General features: G+C 41.7%; 1 protein-coding gene across 1 annotated transcript in view; it reads left to right on the top strand.

Annotated features, from left to right (window-relative positions):
• The window catches only part of LOC115223969, an 83,063-nt gene that overhangs the window by 11,160 nt on the left and 55,002 nt on the right, over positions 1-16,901 (top strand). Inside the window, exons 2-3 of the mRNA XM_029794724.2 lie at positions 10,976-11,075; positions 13,257-13,515. Of these exons, the coding sequence (XP_029650584.1) occupies positions 10,976-11,075; positions 13,257-13,515 (359 nt within the window). The remainder of the gene's footprint in view (positions 1-10,975; positions 11,076-13,256; positions 13,516-16,901) is intronic.

Here is a 16,901-nt window from a genome sequence, read left to right on the forward strand (position 1 = left end):
AGTACTCTCTATAAGGTGGTTGGTGTTAGGAAGGGCATCCAGTCATAGATACCATGCTAAAGCTGACAGATTGAGTCTGGTGCAGCTCTTTGGCTTGCCAGCTCCTGTCAAACTGTCCAACCCATGCCAGCATGAAAAACAGACATTAACCCTTTCATTTGGCGTTAGGAAGGGCATCCAGCCGTTGAAACATTCATTGCCAGATCAGACTGGGTCTGGTGCAGCCTTCTGGCTTCCCAGACCCCAGTTGAACCGTCCAACCCATGCTAGCATGGAAAGCGGACGCTAAACGATGATGATGATGATGATGATTACCAACCCAGCTGAAACTGGCTCTGGCTCCGAGTACAAATGTCTTGTTTCCAAAAGTTTTGAATTAAAATCTTCCACCAAACCTTAGTCATAATTTATGTTCCTAAAACTAGCTGAATGATAACTAAGTTATTTTACTAAATTCTTTCTTATATTTAAAGTAATTGAAAGAAACACAAAGCATCTCAAGAGAAATACAGTAACGAAAGGGTTAAATAGTGATGATAAAAATTGTCTAGAGCCTACAGACCCATTAGCCCAGGACATATCTTGGTTTCTATGGCCCTTAAATGACTGAGAACACCAGACTGCTCCCTGAAGATACTGGTCTGTTACTGAGATAAACCCCTTTTCCAAATGTTGCTGTCAACTTGTTTTAGCTGAGGGGACTGAACCGACATCCTTAAGGGACACAACACACCACCTTGTACCGCAGAATTGAACCCACAAACTGTTATGAGGTCAACGCCTGACCCACTATACCATGTACCTTCACTATGACAGATGTAACTATAATTGAATATTTGAAATTCCTTTCAGGTGTGTGTTGTGTATATGTCTGGGGTTAGTGTGTTTATCTCTTTCAAACACATAAACACTTTCATTCTTTTTCACCTTCTCTCTCCCTTTCTTCTTCTTTCTCTCTCTCCCTCTCTCATTTACTCTACGACTGTTTTATCACACCACTTCATTGTAATATGTGTCATACAGATTGTTTTATCTATTTCTGAGATGTGTTTAGGCAGCTGTAATTTAGAAATCTTATTTCTAACACAAACAAAAGGCAGCACCTCTAGAGGGAGGTTGTACAGACGATTATAGCAACCCCTGTATTTGATTGTTCAAACAGTGAGGAGATTAGGCAGGTGGAAACTGAAAGAAGCCTTTCATAGTCTCTGTGTGTGTTTGTGTCGTCTTGCCATCATCATCATCATCATCGTTTAACGTCCATTCTTCATGCTAGCATGGGTTGGACGGTTCGACCGGGGAGCTGGGAAGCCAGAAGGCTACACCAGGCTCCAGTCTGATCTGGCAGTGTTTCTACAGCTTGATGCCCTTCCTAACGCCAACCACTCCGAGAGTGTAGTAGGTGCTTTTTACGTGCCACCGGCACAGGTGCCAGGCGAGGCTGGCAACGGCCACATTCGGATGGTGCTTTTTATGTGCCACCGGCACAGGTGCCAGGCGAGGCTGGCAAACAGCCACAATCGGATTGGTGCTTTTTACATGCCACCGGCATGGAAGCCAGTCAAGGCGGGATAGTTGTAGATGAGTGTCACTGTCATAGAAGCAGTGCCGTTTGTTTCCAATATTCTGCAAGAACGTATCTACCCAAATATGTCTGCCCCAATAAGTGAGGGTTGGAAGCAGTACATTTCCTTTTTCTCCTGTCTGGTACTTATAAACAAAACATCAGTTGACAAGCGGTGGATAGGTGAGTGGGGCGAGGGGAACACAGACACACACACACATATATATACATTGGGCTTCCACACAGTCTCTATCTACAGAATTCACTCACAAGGCATTGATTGGCCCAAAGCTACAGTAGAATACACTTACCCAAGATGTGCAGTAGGATTGAACCTATTTCTTTACTACCCACAAGGGGATAAACACAGAGGGGACAAACAGATTAAGTTGATTATATCGACCCCAGTGCGTAACTGGTACTTATTTAATCAACCCCGAAAGGATGAAAGGCAGAGTCGACCGTGGTGGAATTTGAACTCAGAACGTAACGGCAGACGAAATACTTCTATGCATTTCGCCTGGTGTGCTAACGTTTCTGCCAGCTCACCGCCTTTCAGGATTGAACCTGAAAACTCCCAGGTTGCAAAACGTGCTTCTAAACCACACAACTGTGACTGCTTGTACGTTTCATTCTTGACTTGCTTTCCACGGTTGGATGCCCTTTCTATTAGCAACCACTTCACAAAGAGTACTGGGTGTATTTCGAATACACCCACAGAAGTGCCGACAGAAGAGCAAAGCTGTTGAGTCCTTGATGAGGTAAGACTAAAGGGTCCCCTCCACTGATTCGCTGACCCCTTTATGAAGCATGCTGCATGCTGTTTATTGTGGTATTAGCACAATAAATAGCTGGGGCTGCTGTTTTGTACACTGTAAGAATGAAAGATTACTCATAGATCTAAGATGTGAGCATTTGCTTACATGAATAGCAATAATATGAGAAAGTCAGGGTGGTTGGGCGAGGGGAGCAAGGGTGTTGTATGAGGGTTGGAACAGTGTGATTGGACTGAAGAAGTAAGGAAATGGGTGGTGGTATATATATATATATATATATATAGTTAATCCAAACAAGAAAGCACAAAAAAAGACAACAACGCGAGGACGTGGAACAAATATACTATTATTGGACGCTCAGGAAAGAAGGAGGGTTTAACGTTTCGAGCGGAGCTCTTCGTCGGAAACATAGGAGAAGGGAAGACAGAGGAAAAAAAATCGCCAACGGTACACACGAGGTCACATATATATATACATATATATGACAATCTTTCAGTTTCCGTCTACCAAATCCACTCACAAGGCTTTGGTTGGCCCGAGGCTATAGTAGAAGACACTTGGCCAAGGTGCCATGCAGTGGGACTGAACCCGGAGCCATGTGGTTGGTAAGCAAGCTACTTACCACACAGCCACTCCTACGCATATATGTCTATTTATATAGTATATGTGTGTATAAATGTGTACAAGTGCAGATATGTGTGTGTATTCAGCTATATCGTTACTGCCATTATTTAAGTACACCTCACATAAGCGACCATTTCCTTAGTAGACCGTTTACCATTTCTTGGTTACGCAGACAACTGTCTGCCTGACTTTTGTGTGTGTGTATGTGAGAGAAAAAGAGGAAATAATGTCATGATAACAGCTGTAATGTAATATTGTTGTCATGGTAACACTATGGATGGATAATTAATTGTTAACGATGACAGCCATAAATTAATGAAGTCAGCTGTATAATTTACTGGGTGTTACTGTGTATGGTGATCATTTCCTCATTATAATTAATAAGGCCATGAGCTGGCAGAATCATTAGCACGCTGACCGGAATCCTTAGCGGTATTTCGCCCGGCGCTACGTTTTGAGTTCAAATTCCACCAAGGTCGACTTTGCCTTTCATCCTTTTGGGATTGATAAATTAAGTACCAGTTACGCACTGGGGTCGATGTAATCGACTTAATACCTATGTCTGTCCTTGTTTGTCCCTTCTATGTTTAGCCCCTTGTGGGTAATAAAGAAATAGGTATTTCACCCATCGCTACGTTTTGAGTTCAAATTCCACCAAGGTCGACTTTGCTGTTCATCCTTTTGGGATCGATAAATTAAGTACCAGTTTTGTGCTGGGATCAATCTAATTGAATGGCCCCCTTCCCCAAAAATTTCAGGCCTTGTGCCGATAGTAGAAAGGATTGTTATTATTAATAATGATAATGGTTTCAAATTTTGGCACAAGGCCAGCAATTTTGGGGGACAGGCTAATGTTGACATCTGTGTCCAACTAGTACTTATTTTATCAATCCCAAAAGGATGAAAGGCTAAGTCAACCTCGGCAGAACTTGAACTCAAAATTTAAAGACGGATGAAATGCCACTATAATAATAATAATAATAATAATAATAATAATAATAATAATGGTGTGCATTGCTTTCTCACTCAATAATAATAATAATGATTTCAAATTTTGGTATAAGGCCAGTAATTTCAGTGGAGTGGTCCTCACAGGCAATGACAGGAGACCGAGATCTTTGGAGATATGCTGTGATTGAGAAGACCCAGCAACTAAAGTGAGATCGCAGTCATGGCCGATGCCAGTGTTGCATGTCCAGCCCCTTTAAAAGTACCCTTGATGCATCAGGCGATATATGCTTGAGAAGACCTGTTGAGTCAAGTAATACCAAAATCCCAGCTGTGGACAGTGCCCCCTGACTGGCTCCTATTCTGGTGGCACGTAAAAATGTGTCATCTGAACATGGTTGGTGCCGGTGCCATCTGACTGGCTCCTATGCTGGTGGCACGTAAAAGGCACCATCCAAATGTGGTCGATGCCAGGTCTGCCTAATTGGTTCCCGTACTGGTGGCATGTAAAAGGCACCATCCCAACATTTCCGATACCAGTGCCATCTGACTGGCTCCCATGCCTGTGGCATGTAAAAAGCACAATCCAAACATGGTCAATGCCAGGCCCTCCTTGACTAGCTCCTGTGCTAGTAGCATGTAAAATTTGAATTCAGAGCCAAAGACAGACAAAGTGCCAGTTAGTATTTGCCCAGCATGCTAACTGTTCTGCCATTTTGCCACCTTAAAACAAAGTCGACCTTGGTGAAATTTGGACTCAGAATGTAAAGACTGATAAAATGCCACTATAATAATAATAATAATAATAATAACAATAATAATAATAATGGTATGTGCTGTTCTCTCACTCAATAATGATGATGATGATGATAATCCTTTCTGCTATAGACACAAGGCCTGAATTTTGGGGTAGGGTGCAAATCGATTACATCAACCCTAGTTTTCAACTGGTACTTAATTTATTGACCCTTACTTGTGAAGACCTGTTGAGGCAAGTGAAAATCAAAATTGAAATCGATCAACATCAAAGGAATTTGTAGTTGTGATACCAGTGCTGGTGGCACGTAAGAGAACAATCCAAATGTGGCCGTAGCCAACGCCGCACCGACTGGCCTCCGTGCCGGTGGCACGTAATAAACACCATCCGATCATGGCCATTGCCAGCCTCACCTGGCCTCCGTGCCGGTGGCACGTAAAAAGCACCACCCGATCGTGGCCATTCGCCAGCCTCGTATGGCACCTATACTGGTGGCACGTAAAAAGCACCCACTACACTCACGGTGTGGTTGGCGTTAGGAAGGGCATCCAGCTGTAGAAACACTGCCAGATCTGACTGGGCTTGGTGCAGCCTTCTGGCTTCCCAGACCCCAGTTGAACTGTCCAACTCATGCTAGCATGGAAAGCGGACGCTAAACGATGATGATGACGATGAAAGGCAAAGTCAAGCACAACGGGATTTGAACTCAGAACGTAAGGACAGACGAAATGCTTCTAAGCATTTAGCCCAGTGTGCTAATGATTCTCTCAGCTCACCACCTTAATAATAATAATAATAATCTTTTCTACTATAGGCACAAGGTCTGGAATTTTGTAGGGAGGGAACTAGTCAATTACATCGACCCCCAGTGTTTCACTGGTACTTAATTTATCGACCCTGAAAGGATGAAAGGCAAAAAGACGATCTTGGCAGAATTTGAACTCAGAATGTAAAGACGAGCGAAATGCCACAAAACATTTTTGCCTGGCATGCTAACGATTCTCCCAACTCACCACCTCAATAATAATAACAATAATAAAGAAAACATAGCCAGCCCCCACCCGACTCTACTGCCAGTTAAATTACTTCACTTAAGAATGGTGTCACTCATTTACAAAGATAACGATCTCACTTGGGTTCACGCATTCTTCCCTTATTGAAACTTCCGAAAAATGTTTCTTCTGGAATGTTAATGCTTTCTATTCATTCTAAACATTTGCATACACACGTGTCTGGGTGTGGCTGAGTATATCTGTGCTTGTTCATCTGTGCAGATGTATTTCCTAATCAGTGGTATTCAATGAACAGCAATTTCAATTTATCAGCATCTTTTTGGTGTTTTTTTTTGTAACATTTTGTCCCATGGCAATATAGAATTTCTTAAAGCTTAGTCCTTTAGCATTTAAACTGACCATATCAGGCCAAAATTATTCTACCTGTTCAAACCAGTGAGATCTGAGTGTGACCAAGGGCTTAGTGACAATTAAGTTTTTCCTTTATGGTATTGCATCATGCCTAGTTGTTTATATTAAGTTTTAGTATATGCATTAGCATTTTGATAAATCAGCCCTTAGATTTTTATGGTAAGATTATACTGGCAGACAGAATTAACCAAACCTATTTCTTTACTACCCACAAGGGGCTAAACACAGAGAGGACAGACAAACGGATTAAGTCGATTACATTGACCCCAGTGCATAACTGGTACTTATTTAATCGACCCCGAAAGGATGAAAAGCAAAGTCGACCTTGGCGGAATTTGTTTGTCCCCTCTGTGTTTAGCCCCTTGTGGGTAGTAAAGACATAGGTATTGAACATTACATGATGACAAGAGATGGCAACAAATGTTTAATGTTCCCTGCTGGAGGGGACCATAGCAAATATAGAAAAACAGATGTAAATTATTGTGTGTAGGTGGGATTCTGTTGACACATTAGTCCTTGAACAAGATACTTTATTTTATGTTGATCCAGTCAGCTGGTGAAAATGAGAGGTACCTGTAATTCAAAGGGCCAGCCTTGTCACATTATCTGTCACACTGAATCATTAAGGGTATGTGTGTCCGTGGGGTGCTTAGCCACTTGCATGTTGATTTCACGAGCAATCTCTTCCATTGGTTGGATCAACTGGAACCCTCGTCTTCGTAATTGATGGAATGCCAGTTATGTGTGAATATATATTTGTGTGTATATGTTTATGTATGTGACCTTCGAAACGTAGAGTAGATGAAACCATGGCGACTGAAGAAGGGGTTTTTTCCTTGTGTTATTTGTCCTGTACTCTATTTTTTTGTTGTTTAAGAAAAATGTCCAGTTCCTTGGGTTTGTGTCTATGTTTTCGTTTCTCATTGTGTTCGACGTTCTTTTGGTGTTCTGTACTCATATATGCGTGTATATATACATGTAGAGGTAGGTACGTACATATATGTATATATATATGCATATGTTTTATTTATTAATATATATATATGTACCATGTAAAAAGCACCATCCGAATGTGGCCGATGCCAGCGCCGCCTTGACAGGCTTCTGTGCGGGTGGCATGTAAAAAGCACCAACCGATCGTGGTGCTCTGCCAGCTTCCCCCGGCACGTAAAAAGCACCCACTACACTCACGGAGTGGTTGGCATTAGGAAGGGCATCCAGCCATAGAAACCATGCCAGAGCTGACAACAGAGCCTGGTGCAACCCCTGGCCTTCCCAGCTCTGATCCAACTGTCCAACCCATATCAGCAGGGGAAATGAACATTGATAATGATGATGATGATGATGTATGCAGTATAATTAATGTGTGTATGTATATATATGTGTGTTTATGTGTGCATGTTTATATATGTGTATGTATGTAGATGTACGTGTATTTGTGCATTTTTATAGGTGTATATGTGTACATATGCGATGTGTGTATATGTATATGTGTGCATGATTATGTATGTGTATATACGTGATGTGTGCATGTTTATATAGGTGTATATGTATGTGTATATATGTGATGTGTGCATGTTTATATAGGTGTATATATATGTGTATATATGTGATGTGTGCATGTTTATATAGGTGTATATGTATGTGTATATATGTGGTGTGTGCATGTTTATATAGGTGTATATGTATGTGTACATATGTGGTGTGTGTATGTTTAGTAGATGAAACCTTAGCAACTGAAGAAGGGGATTTTTCGTTGTGCTTATTGTCCTGTATCTCTTTTTTTGCTTGTCTTGTTCCTTGGTTTGTGTCTATGTTTTTCGTCTCTCTATGTGTTCAACGTCTTTTTGGTGTCCTGTACACATATATGCGTGTATATGTACATGTAGAGGTAGGTACGTACATATATGTTTATATATATGCATATGTTCTATTTTATTAACATATATATATATTTATGTATATATCTGTATGTGTGTGTATGCCTATATGTAAAGAGATAAGTCTAAATATTTATCACCTTCCACTTGTGATAGTCACTGTTTTTAAGCTTCTTGATCAAAGCTATCCACAAAACTTGGTGCCAGAATTTTCACCTGAACATTAATAGCAACAAACATCAATTTATTATCTCTGTCTCACAGTTAAGCTCTGCTTGAGCCAGGATTTGGCATAGATCTGACAAACAGTTGGCATTGATCCACACACACAACCCGCTCGCATGTACAAACACATCGGTCGTGTTAGCCAAGTCCCGAAACCAGAATTGTACCATCTTGACTTCGATGCACCGTGTGTACGTATCAATATCTTTGTGCATCTTTGTGTGTATATGTTTGCTTGTGTGTATGCACATGTGTGTATATATATATGTGTGTGTGTGTGAGTGTGTGTGTGTGTATATATATATATGTGTATATATATGTGTGTGTATATGTGTGTATATATATATATATGTATATATATATATGTATATATATATGTATATATATATATGTGTATATGTATATATATAATGTGTATATATATGTGTGTATATATATATATATATATATATATGTGTATATAATATATATATGTGTGTATATATATATATATATATAGTGTGTATATATATATGTGTATATATATATATGTGTATAAAATATTATTAGAGACAAAACCACTATTTTGCAAAACAAACAAGGAAAGACTTAATCATACAAAAATGTTAATAATAGTCAAAAACACCGCCACTACAATCGTTTCTTGTCTTGATCGACAATCTTCAGGTGGACTTCCAATAATTCAGTTACAAATTATGAGTATATATATATATGTGTATATAATATATATATTGTATATATATATATGTGTATATATATATATGTGTATAGTGTATATAGATATATATATATATGTATATATATAAATGTGTATATATATATATATATATATATATGTGTGTGTGTGTGAGTGTGTCTGTGTTTGTCTCCCCAACATCGCTTGACAACCAATGGTGGTGTATTTATTTCTCTGTAACTTCTCACTAAAATTCAACCTTCCATCACTCCCACCCCCCTCATGCATCTTCCTCCCTCGACATCCCTTCCTTTAATAAACCTAAACACTCTATCTGGGTTCTCATCCAGCCTGCTCAACCTCTCCTCAGCCTCCTTCCTCATAGATCTTGCAACTACCCTCTTTGCACGATTCTTCATTTGCTCTGTCCTATTACTACATAAAGCTTTGTCTGCCTCCGTCTTTCTCACTATCACATCCCTCACCTCTTCCTTCCACCACCATCACCACCACCATATATTTCCTCGATTGCTCTTACCCTCCGTCCTTCCACACACTTCATCACATGCCTTTATTACCCCTTCTCTAAAAGACTTCCACAAATCTGGTGCATCAATGCTCACCAACTCCCCAACTCTCTCCTCAAACCTTGCTCTTGTTTCTTCTTCCTTCAGTTTCCACACCTTTCTCCTCTCAACTGTTCCCTTTCTCAAACACTTTTTTACTTTCCTCTTATCCAAGCCAGCAACCACCAACCTGTCGTGTGCTATGACAGAATTAGTCCAACCTAAAGAATTGGATTAGGACACCACCGAAGGGGTATAGCATATTCTAATAGGGCCATGGGAGATGAAAAATAGGGATTCAATGTTGATGGTGATGAACAGGTGTCTGTCTGCAGAAGAGATGTTTGGTTACCCCAGTTGAAGAAGAGAGGGAGAATGGTGAAAATGTGCCAGGCTATACCCTCAAGAAAGGTGGTGAGCTAGCAGAAACGTTAGCACGCTGGGCAAAATGCTCAGCGGTATTTCGTCTGCCGCTACGTTCCGAGTTCAAATTCCGCCGAGGTCGACTTTGCCTTTCATCCTTTCAGGGTCGATAAATTAAGTACCAGTTACGCACTGGGGTCAATATCATCGACTTATTCTATGTGTCTGTCCTTGTTTGTCCTCTCTGTGTTTAGCCCCCTGTGGGTAGTAAAGAAATAGGCTATACCCTCAAGTGTCAGGAAGGTAAATGTAAGAGAAGCAGTACAGAGTGCAGGTGGTGTGAGAAAGGCACCCAGTCCACGGGTGTTGGCTGTGTGTGCTGAGGCACTGTCATGTTGTAGGAGTGCACGCCTTTGACCAATGCTGGTTAGCAGGTTTTCAAAGCATCGTATACTCGCTGCAGTTGTTGAGCATAAAGGTTAGCGTTCACAGCATGACCATCTGGGATAAGCTCAAAGTGCAACACCCCACTCAAAATTCCATCAGACACATGACTTGACCTTCTGTTCAAACTACCCTTGTTTGACAACAGGTCTGGCTAGAATGAAGCTACTGATAAGATTACGGAACCTGATCCATTTTTCTATTCCCAGCTGCAATTTGGCACTGAAAATGGGCATCTCAAGGATTTTTTTTAAGATACCTATTTTAAAGAAGAGCATCCAATTATGAAAACCATGCCAAAACAGAATTCTGGAACATGATGCAGTTCTTGGACATGTTGGATCCTGTCAAATTGTCTGATCAATACCAGCATAGAACATGGTATTAAATGATGGTGATTGGACAGGATGAGTGTCTGGGTAAGTTTGCAAGAGTTTGAAAGGAGAGTAACAGATGAATAGAGATGATGAAAGGCGTGAATGGTGGTGAACATAGGGGTAGAAATGGATGCTGTGTTTAGACTTGGATCTTATACCCAAGTTATCCCATTTTGCAAATATTGTGATTCCAAAATCTGAAATGCTTCCAGATTCAAGGAATTTTTTTGAGTAAAGATTTATCTGTCTTGTGTAGACTAAACAAATGTTTAATGGAAATCTTTCACCAAATATTCAAAATGTGCAATTTTTCTTTTTCTCCGCAGTTTTAATTTTGATTTTTCTTCCTAGATCCAGCATTCCATTCTATGATTACCACCAACTGCCTACAAAAGGTATCACTCAGTCTTGTGATTACATTAACTCTTGGAAATCAAATACAGGTAAAATGGTAAGTCACACACACACTCACTCTCTCCATCTCTCCCCCCTCTCTCTCTCTCTCTCATTGCAAGCAAAACTGGGGAGTAATTTTCATTCTCTCTTTCCCCAGCCATTCAAACGTGGCCTTACAGGGTGCTGGGGTCTTCAAGAGTTAATAATATTCAATCATAGTTACCCATATTAACCCCATTAGGATCTTTTCGGTTTGAACGGCAGTTTTTTTTAGCGGTGTCATATGAAATTGTCACCCATAATTACGACCCTAGTACCGATCAATTGCATTTCAATCTGTTTTAGGGTTAGGGTTGGTTAGGGGTGGGGGGAAGGGTATCTTTTTTTCTTCAGAAATGTAAATAAACGAGGGACATATTCATACGGCACAGAATGTTTTTTACCACAATAGACATCAGTGATTGGTTGAAATTGCAGAAATTGAAGAAAAAAAAAACCCAACAAATATCTTACAACCTATAGAATTTTCTCAATAAAGCCAAGAGAAAAAGATGTTTTATAAACACATTCTACCAGTATACGAAGTTTAAAATTTTGATAGTTACCTAGAAATTATGTTAAAAATTGCCGTTCAAACCGAAAAGATCCCCCATTATATACTTCAGTCTGGTACTTCTCTTATCTCTCCCTGAATTAAGATGTGAGGTATAAAATGTATAGTATAAAAAACATTTGTTTTTAAGGTTGGTGCATGCAAACATGAAACTACATTCATACCAGGGAGAGTCAAAAGTTTCTTGGGATTTTCACTGATATGTTTCGTCAACATGTATCTCTGTACATATATATATATATATATATACACATATACATATATGTTGTTGTTTGTTCCTTCTCGAGCCATGCCAGGCTCATAAGGGCCGGTTTCCCGGTTTCTTGGCGTATAGGTTCCCCACCTGAACGGGAGGCTGGTCCGTCGCAGGTGAGCTGCAAGATGCAGGAGGAAAGAGTGAGAGAAAGTTGTGGCGAAAGAGTCAGCAGAAGTTCACCATTACCTTCTGGCGGAGTCGTGTAGAGCTTAGGTGTTTCACTCATAAACACACACGTTGCCTGGTCTGAGATTCGAACTTGTGATCCCTCAACTGCAAGTCCACTGCTCTAACCACTAGGCCATGTGCCTCCACGTTGTGGAAAATGAGGTGGCCTTATTAGAAATGGTTAAACATCCAAGCACTTGTACATTATCGGCAGAGCTTGTTCTTTACACTTGATATCTCCATAAGCTCAGATTTCTCAACAGACACTTGAGAAATTCTCATGACCCGACCAGTGACTGAGCTTAACAATGTGTGGACCATTTGCAAAGAACTGCTAACAAATCCTCAAGATGCCCTTTTTTGACGTTGACTTGTAACTGGGGACGAATAATGGATCTATTCTCATAATCCTAATGAGAGAAAGCAGTGGCTTCGTTAGAGCCCCCGGCTTCAAAATCTGTCAAACAAAGGCAGTTTGAACAGAAGATCAGGTTCTGTTTCTAGTGAAATTTCAAGAAGCGTTACACTTTGATCAACGATGCTCTCCCTCTCTCTCTCTCTCTCTCTCTCTTTGTCTCTGTCTGTCTCTCTCTTCCTTCCTTCCACTTTCTATCTTTCACTGACTCTTTCACTCCCACTGACTCATTGACTCTTTCTCTCTCTAACTGATTCTCTCACTCATTGACTCCTTCACTCTCAACTCTCTCTCAGTCATGCTGACTTTCTCTCTCTCTCTCTCTCTCTCTCACTCTATCACTCACTGGCTCTCTCTCTTTAATTGAATCTCTTATTCACTTTTTCTCTCACTCTCACTCACTCTTTCTCTCACTCCCATCGACTCTCTGTCTCTCCCACTGACTCTTCCTCTTACTCCCATTGACTCCTCTCTCTCTCACTCTATCACTCACTGGCTCTCTCTCTCTCTAACTGAATCTCTTATTCACTTTTTCTTTCACTCACTACTTCTCGCTCTCACTCCCATTGACTCCTCTGTCTCTCTCACTGACTCTTCCTCTCTTGCCATCTCTCACTGACTCTCTCTCTCTCTCTTTCTCTAACTGAACCTCTTATTCACTTTTTCTCTCACTCATTGACTCTTTCTCTTACTCTCACTCCCATTGATTCTCTGTCTCTCTAACTGACTCTTCCTCTCTTGCCATCTCTCACTGACTCTCCATCCCTCTCTCTCTTTCCACCAGCCTACGTCCAGTGAAACAGCAGTGTCCTCCAGCCGACCTAAGACTGACCAGTTCCTCTGCCAGGACCATTATGATTTACATGCAGCTGCAGAACTTGCAGGCTGCAGGTATAACAGCTGCAGCAGCAACGAATCCTTTGAAAACAACCAATCTTTTCCAAAGATCAGCTTTCCCAAGAATCGTGGGTGCCAAAAGACGGCCGGACAGAACCATACTGCGTCTGCTAATGAACTTGGTGCACCTTTATTCACTGACACAGGTAAGGTTTGTTGTTGTTGTTTGTTCCTTCTCGAGCCATGCCTGGCTGATAAGGGCCGGTTTCCCGGTTTCCTTGGCGTATAGGTTCCCCACCTGGACAGGACGCCGGTCCGTCGCAGGTGAGCTGCAAGATGCAGGAGGAAAGAGTGAGAGAAAGATGTGGCGAAAGAGTCAGCAGAAGTTTCGCCATTACCTTCTGCGTGAGTTGCGTGGAGCTTAGGTGTTTCGCTCATAAACACACACATCGTCCGGTCTGAGATTTGAACCCGCGATCCCTCTGCTCTAACCACTAGGCCATGTGCCTCCACACAGGTAAGGTTTGCATTGTGTGTGTGTGTGCGTGCGCACATGCATATATGTATGTGTGTGGATGTTTAAGTGTGTGTATCATCATCATCGTTTAACGTCCGCTTTCCATGCTAGCATGGGTTGGACGATTTTGACTGAGGGCTGGCGAACCAGATGGCTGCACCAGGCTCCAATCTGATCTGCCAGAGTTTCTACAGCTGGATGCCCTTCTTAATGCCAACCACTCCGAGAGTGTAGTGGGTGCTTTTTACGTGCCACCGGCACATATGTATGTGTGTGCATGTGTATGTATGTATGCATATATGTGTCTGAGTGTATGCACATGTATGTCTGTGTGTACATGTATATGTGCGTGTGTGTGTGTGTGTGTTCTGTCTCTTCTTTTGCTTTTAGCCCCCCAGATCAATTCTGATCAAACATGATTAAAAACATTTCATCTCTTGTGGTGAATCGACAGTGTCGTTGGAGCATCGGTTGAGTGCCTTGTGGTGTTTGGATTTGAATCCCACCATGTCACCATTTTACCTGAACTCAAACAGCTGAAATGAGGGATCCTGCAAAGGACCTCTGGAATAACATAACTTTACAGGGTGTGTATTTTTTTGCTCAGGGATCAGGTAGTCTCTTGTGGAGGAGCTATTACTTCTCCATATTGAGAAACCCCCAGCTCTGGTCCTACAGTCATGTTCTTTTATTCTTTTACTTGTTTCAGCCATTTGACCACAGCCATGCTGGAGCACTGCCTTCAAGAGTCTGAGTCAAACAAATCCACATTAGTACGTTTTCCACCGGCCTCTTTGGCCAAATCACATGGATGTAAACACACAAACACTGGTTGTCAAGCAGTGATAGTGGGGACAAGCGCAAACACACACATAAATATATACATATATATATATATTAAAGGCAGTGCTCCAACATAGCCGCAGTCAAATGACTGAACCAAGTAAAAGAGTATATATATATATATATATAAAATTAATCTAAACAAGAAAGCACAAAAAAACACAACAACGCGAGGACGTGGAACAAATATAGTATTATTGGACGCTCAGGAAAGAAGTGGGGCTTAACGTTTTGAGCGGAGCTCTTCGTCGGAAACATAGGAGAAGGAAAGATCTAGAGAAGGGAAGACAGAGGAGAAAAAATCGCCAACGATACATACAATGGGCTTCTTTTCAGTTTACATCTGCCAAATCCACTCACATGGCTTTGGTCAGTCTGAGGTGAGAGTAAAAGACACTTGCCCAAGGTGCCATGCTGTGGGACTGAACATGGAACCATGTGGCTGGGAAGCAAGCTTCTTACCACACAGCTATTCCTGCGCCTATAAGGTTAGAATCTTGAAACAAAGGATCGCAGGTTGGTCAAAGAAGTGGCTTCCTTCTTGCTGTTCTGCCATGGTGCCTGGGTTCTGGAGATACCTGACAGTTGTTCTGGGACTGACATCAACTTGCTCTGCTATGTCAGAGGCCTTAAACAAGGATTTTCCGCCACCCCTTCTCTAACTTGAGTCAAGGAGGTCTATATAACGTCCTTGGTTTGTAAAAATGTATACGGTGACGTCCTTTATTATTATTGTATATATAACATAATGCAAACGTGTAGCTTTTTTGTGCAGTTTGTTTGCAGAAAATCAAGAAATAACAGTAATAACGTTTAATAAATGTTGCTTATTGCAAGTTATGGATGATTCTTTTATGACTTCATTGCTTTCAGGTTTAGCTTAGGGTATTTTCGCGCCCGACATCACAAAATGTGTCTGAATAAACATTGCCGGACAGCAAATAGAGACTCGGACATTGCTTAGAAAGTATTTTTCATTTTTAACCTCGTATGCAGTACGCACTTGGGATTTTGACCTTTAAATTTCGTGGGGGGGGGGAGGGGAATGCGGATTATACTTGAGGATTTACGGTACGTGCACATAGGTGCCAAACAAGTGGAAAACATACACTCAACTACCAAAGGTATACATACATACACACGCACACATACATACAATAGGTTTTTTTTTAGCTTCCATCTACGAAATCTATTTACGAGACTTTAGTTAGTCTGGGGTTTCAGTAAAAAGATGCTTGCCCAAGGTGCCGCCGCACGGTGGGACTGAACCTGGGACCAAGTGGGTTGGGAAGGAAACTGTTTTAACTACACAGCCATACCTGCCCCCTCTGCATCACTTAATCTACGTCCGTCTGTCTCTAACCGTATCAGTTTGTTCATCTCGTTTTATCTCTACATCATCTGTCTGCGGTTTTGTGTATCATTGCATTTATTTTCTGGATGCTTCTTACTCATTTTTGCGTTTTGTCTCTCCAACACTCCATGACTCCCTTCACCCACCCCTCTCTCTCTCTCTCTCTCTCTCTCTCTCTCTCTCCTCTCTCACATAGTCTGTCTCTCTCTATCTATTTACCTGGCTGTCAAGGTATCTGTTTATCTTGTGTGTGTTTTATCTCTTTGATCGATGGCCAACTGCCTCTCTCTCTCCTTCCCTCTCTACATCCCTTTCTCTCTCCCTCCATCCCTCCTCCCTCTCTCCACCCCTTTCTCTCCCTCCCTCCTCCCTATCTCCATCCTTTTCTCCCCCCCCTCTCTCTCCCTCACTCACTCACTCACTCAGGATTTGTCTTTCTCTCCAAGCTCTTCTCTTTCCCTCTCTGCTCTCCTTTCTTTCTCTTTCAGCTAACTCTCCCCCTCTCTCTCTCCCCAAGCCTTCATCCCACTTCCTCTCTGTGCTAGCTTCTCTCCTTCCTTTCTCTCTCTACAAGCCTCCCTCTCTCTTTCCCTCTCTGCTCTCCTTTCTCAGCCTCCCTTCCCCTTTCTCCCTCTGCTAGCCGCCTTTCCTCTTTCTCTCTCTGCTACTATTCCTCAATTTTTCTCCTCCTCATCCTCCTCCTTCCTCACTTTCCTTCTCTCTCAACTTCCTCCCCTTCTCTGCTAGTCATCACCCTCTTCATCTCTACACCACCCCATTTAATCTTTCTCCTTCCTTCTCCTTACCACCGCCCCCTCTCTATTTGTGTCTCTTCCCACCAGCCTCTCCCTCTCTCCCTCTCTGCTCACCTCTGTGTT

Source organism: Octopus sinensis, linkage group LG24 (assembly GCF_006345805.1).
Source record: "Octopus sinensis linkage group LG24, ASM634580v1, whole genome shotgun sequence".
Lineage (NCBI taxonomy): Eukaryota > Metazoa > Mollusca > Cephalopoda > Octopoda > Octopodidae > Octopus > Octopus sinensis.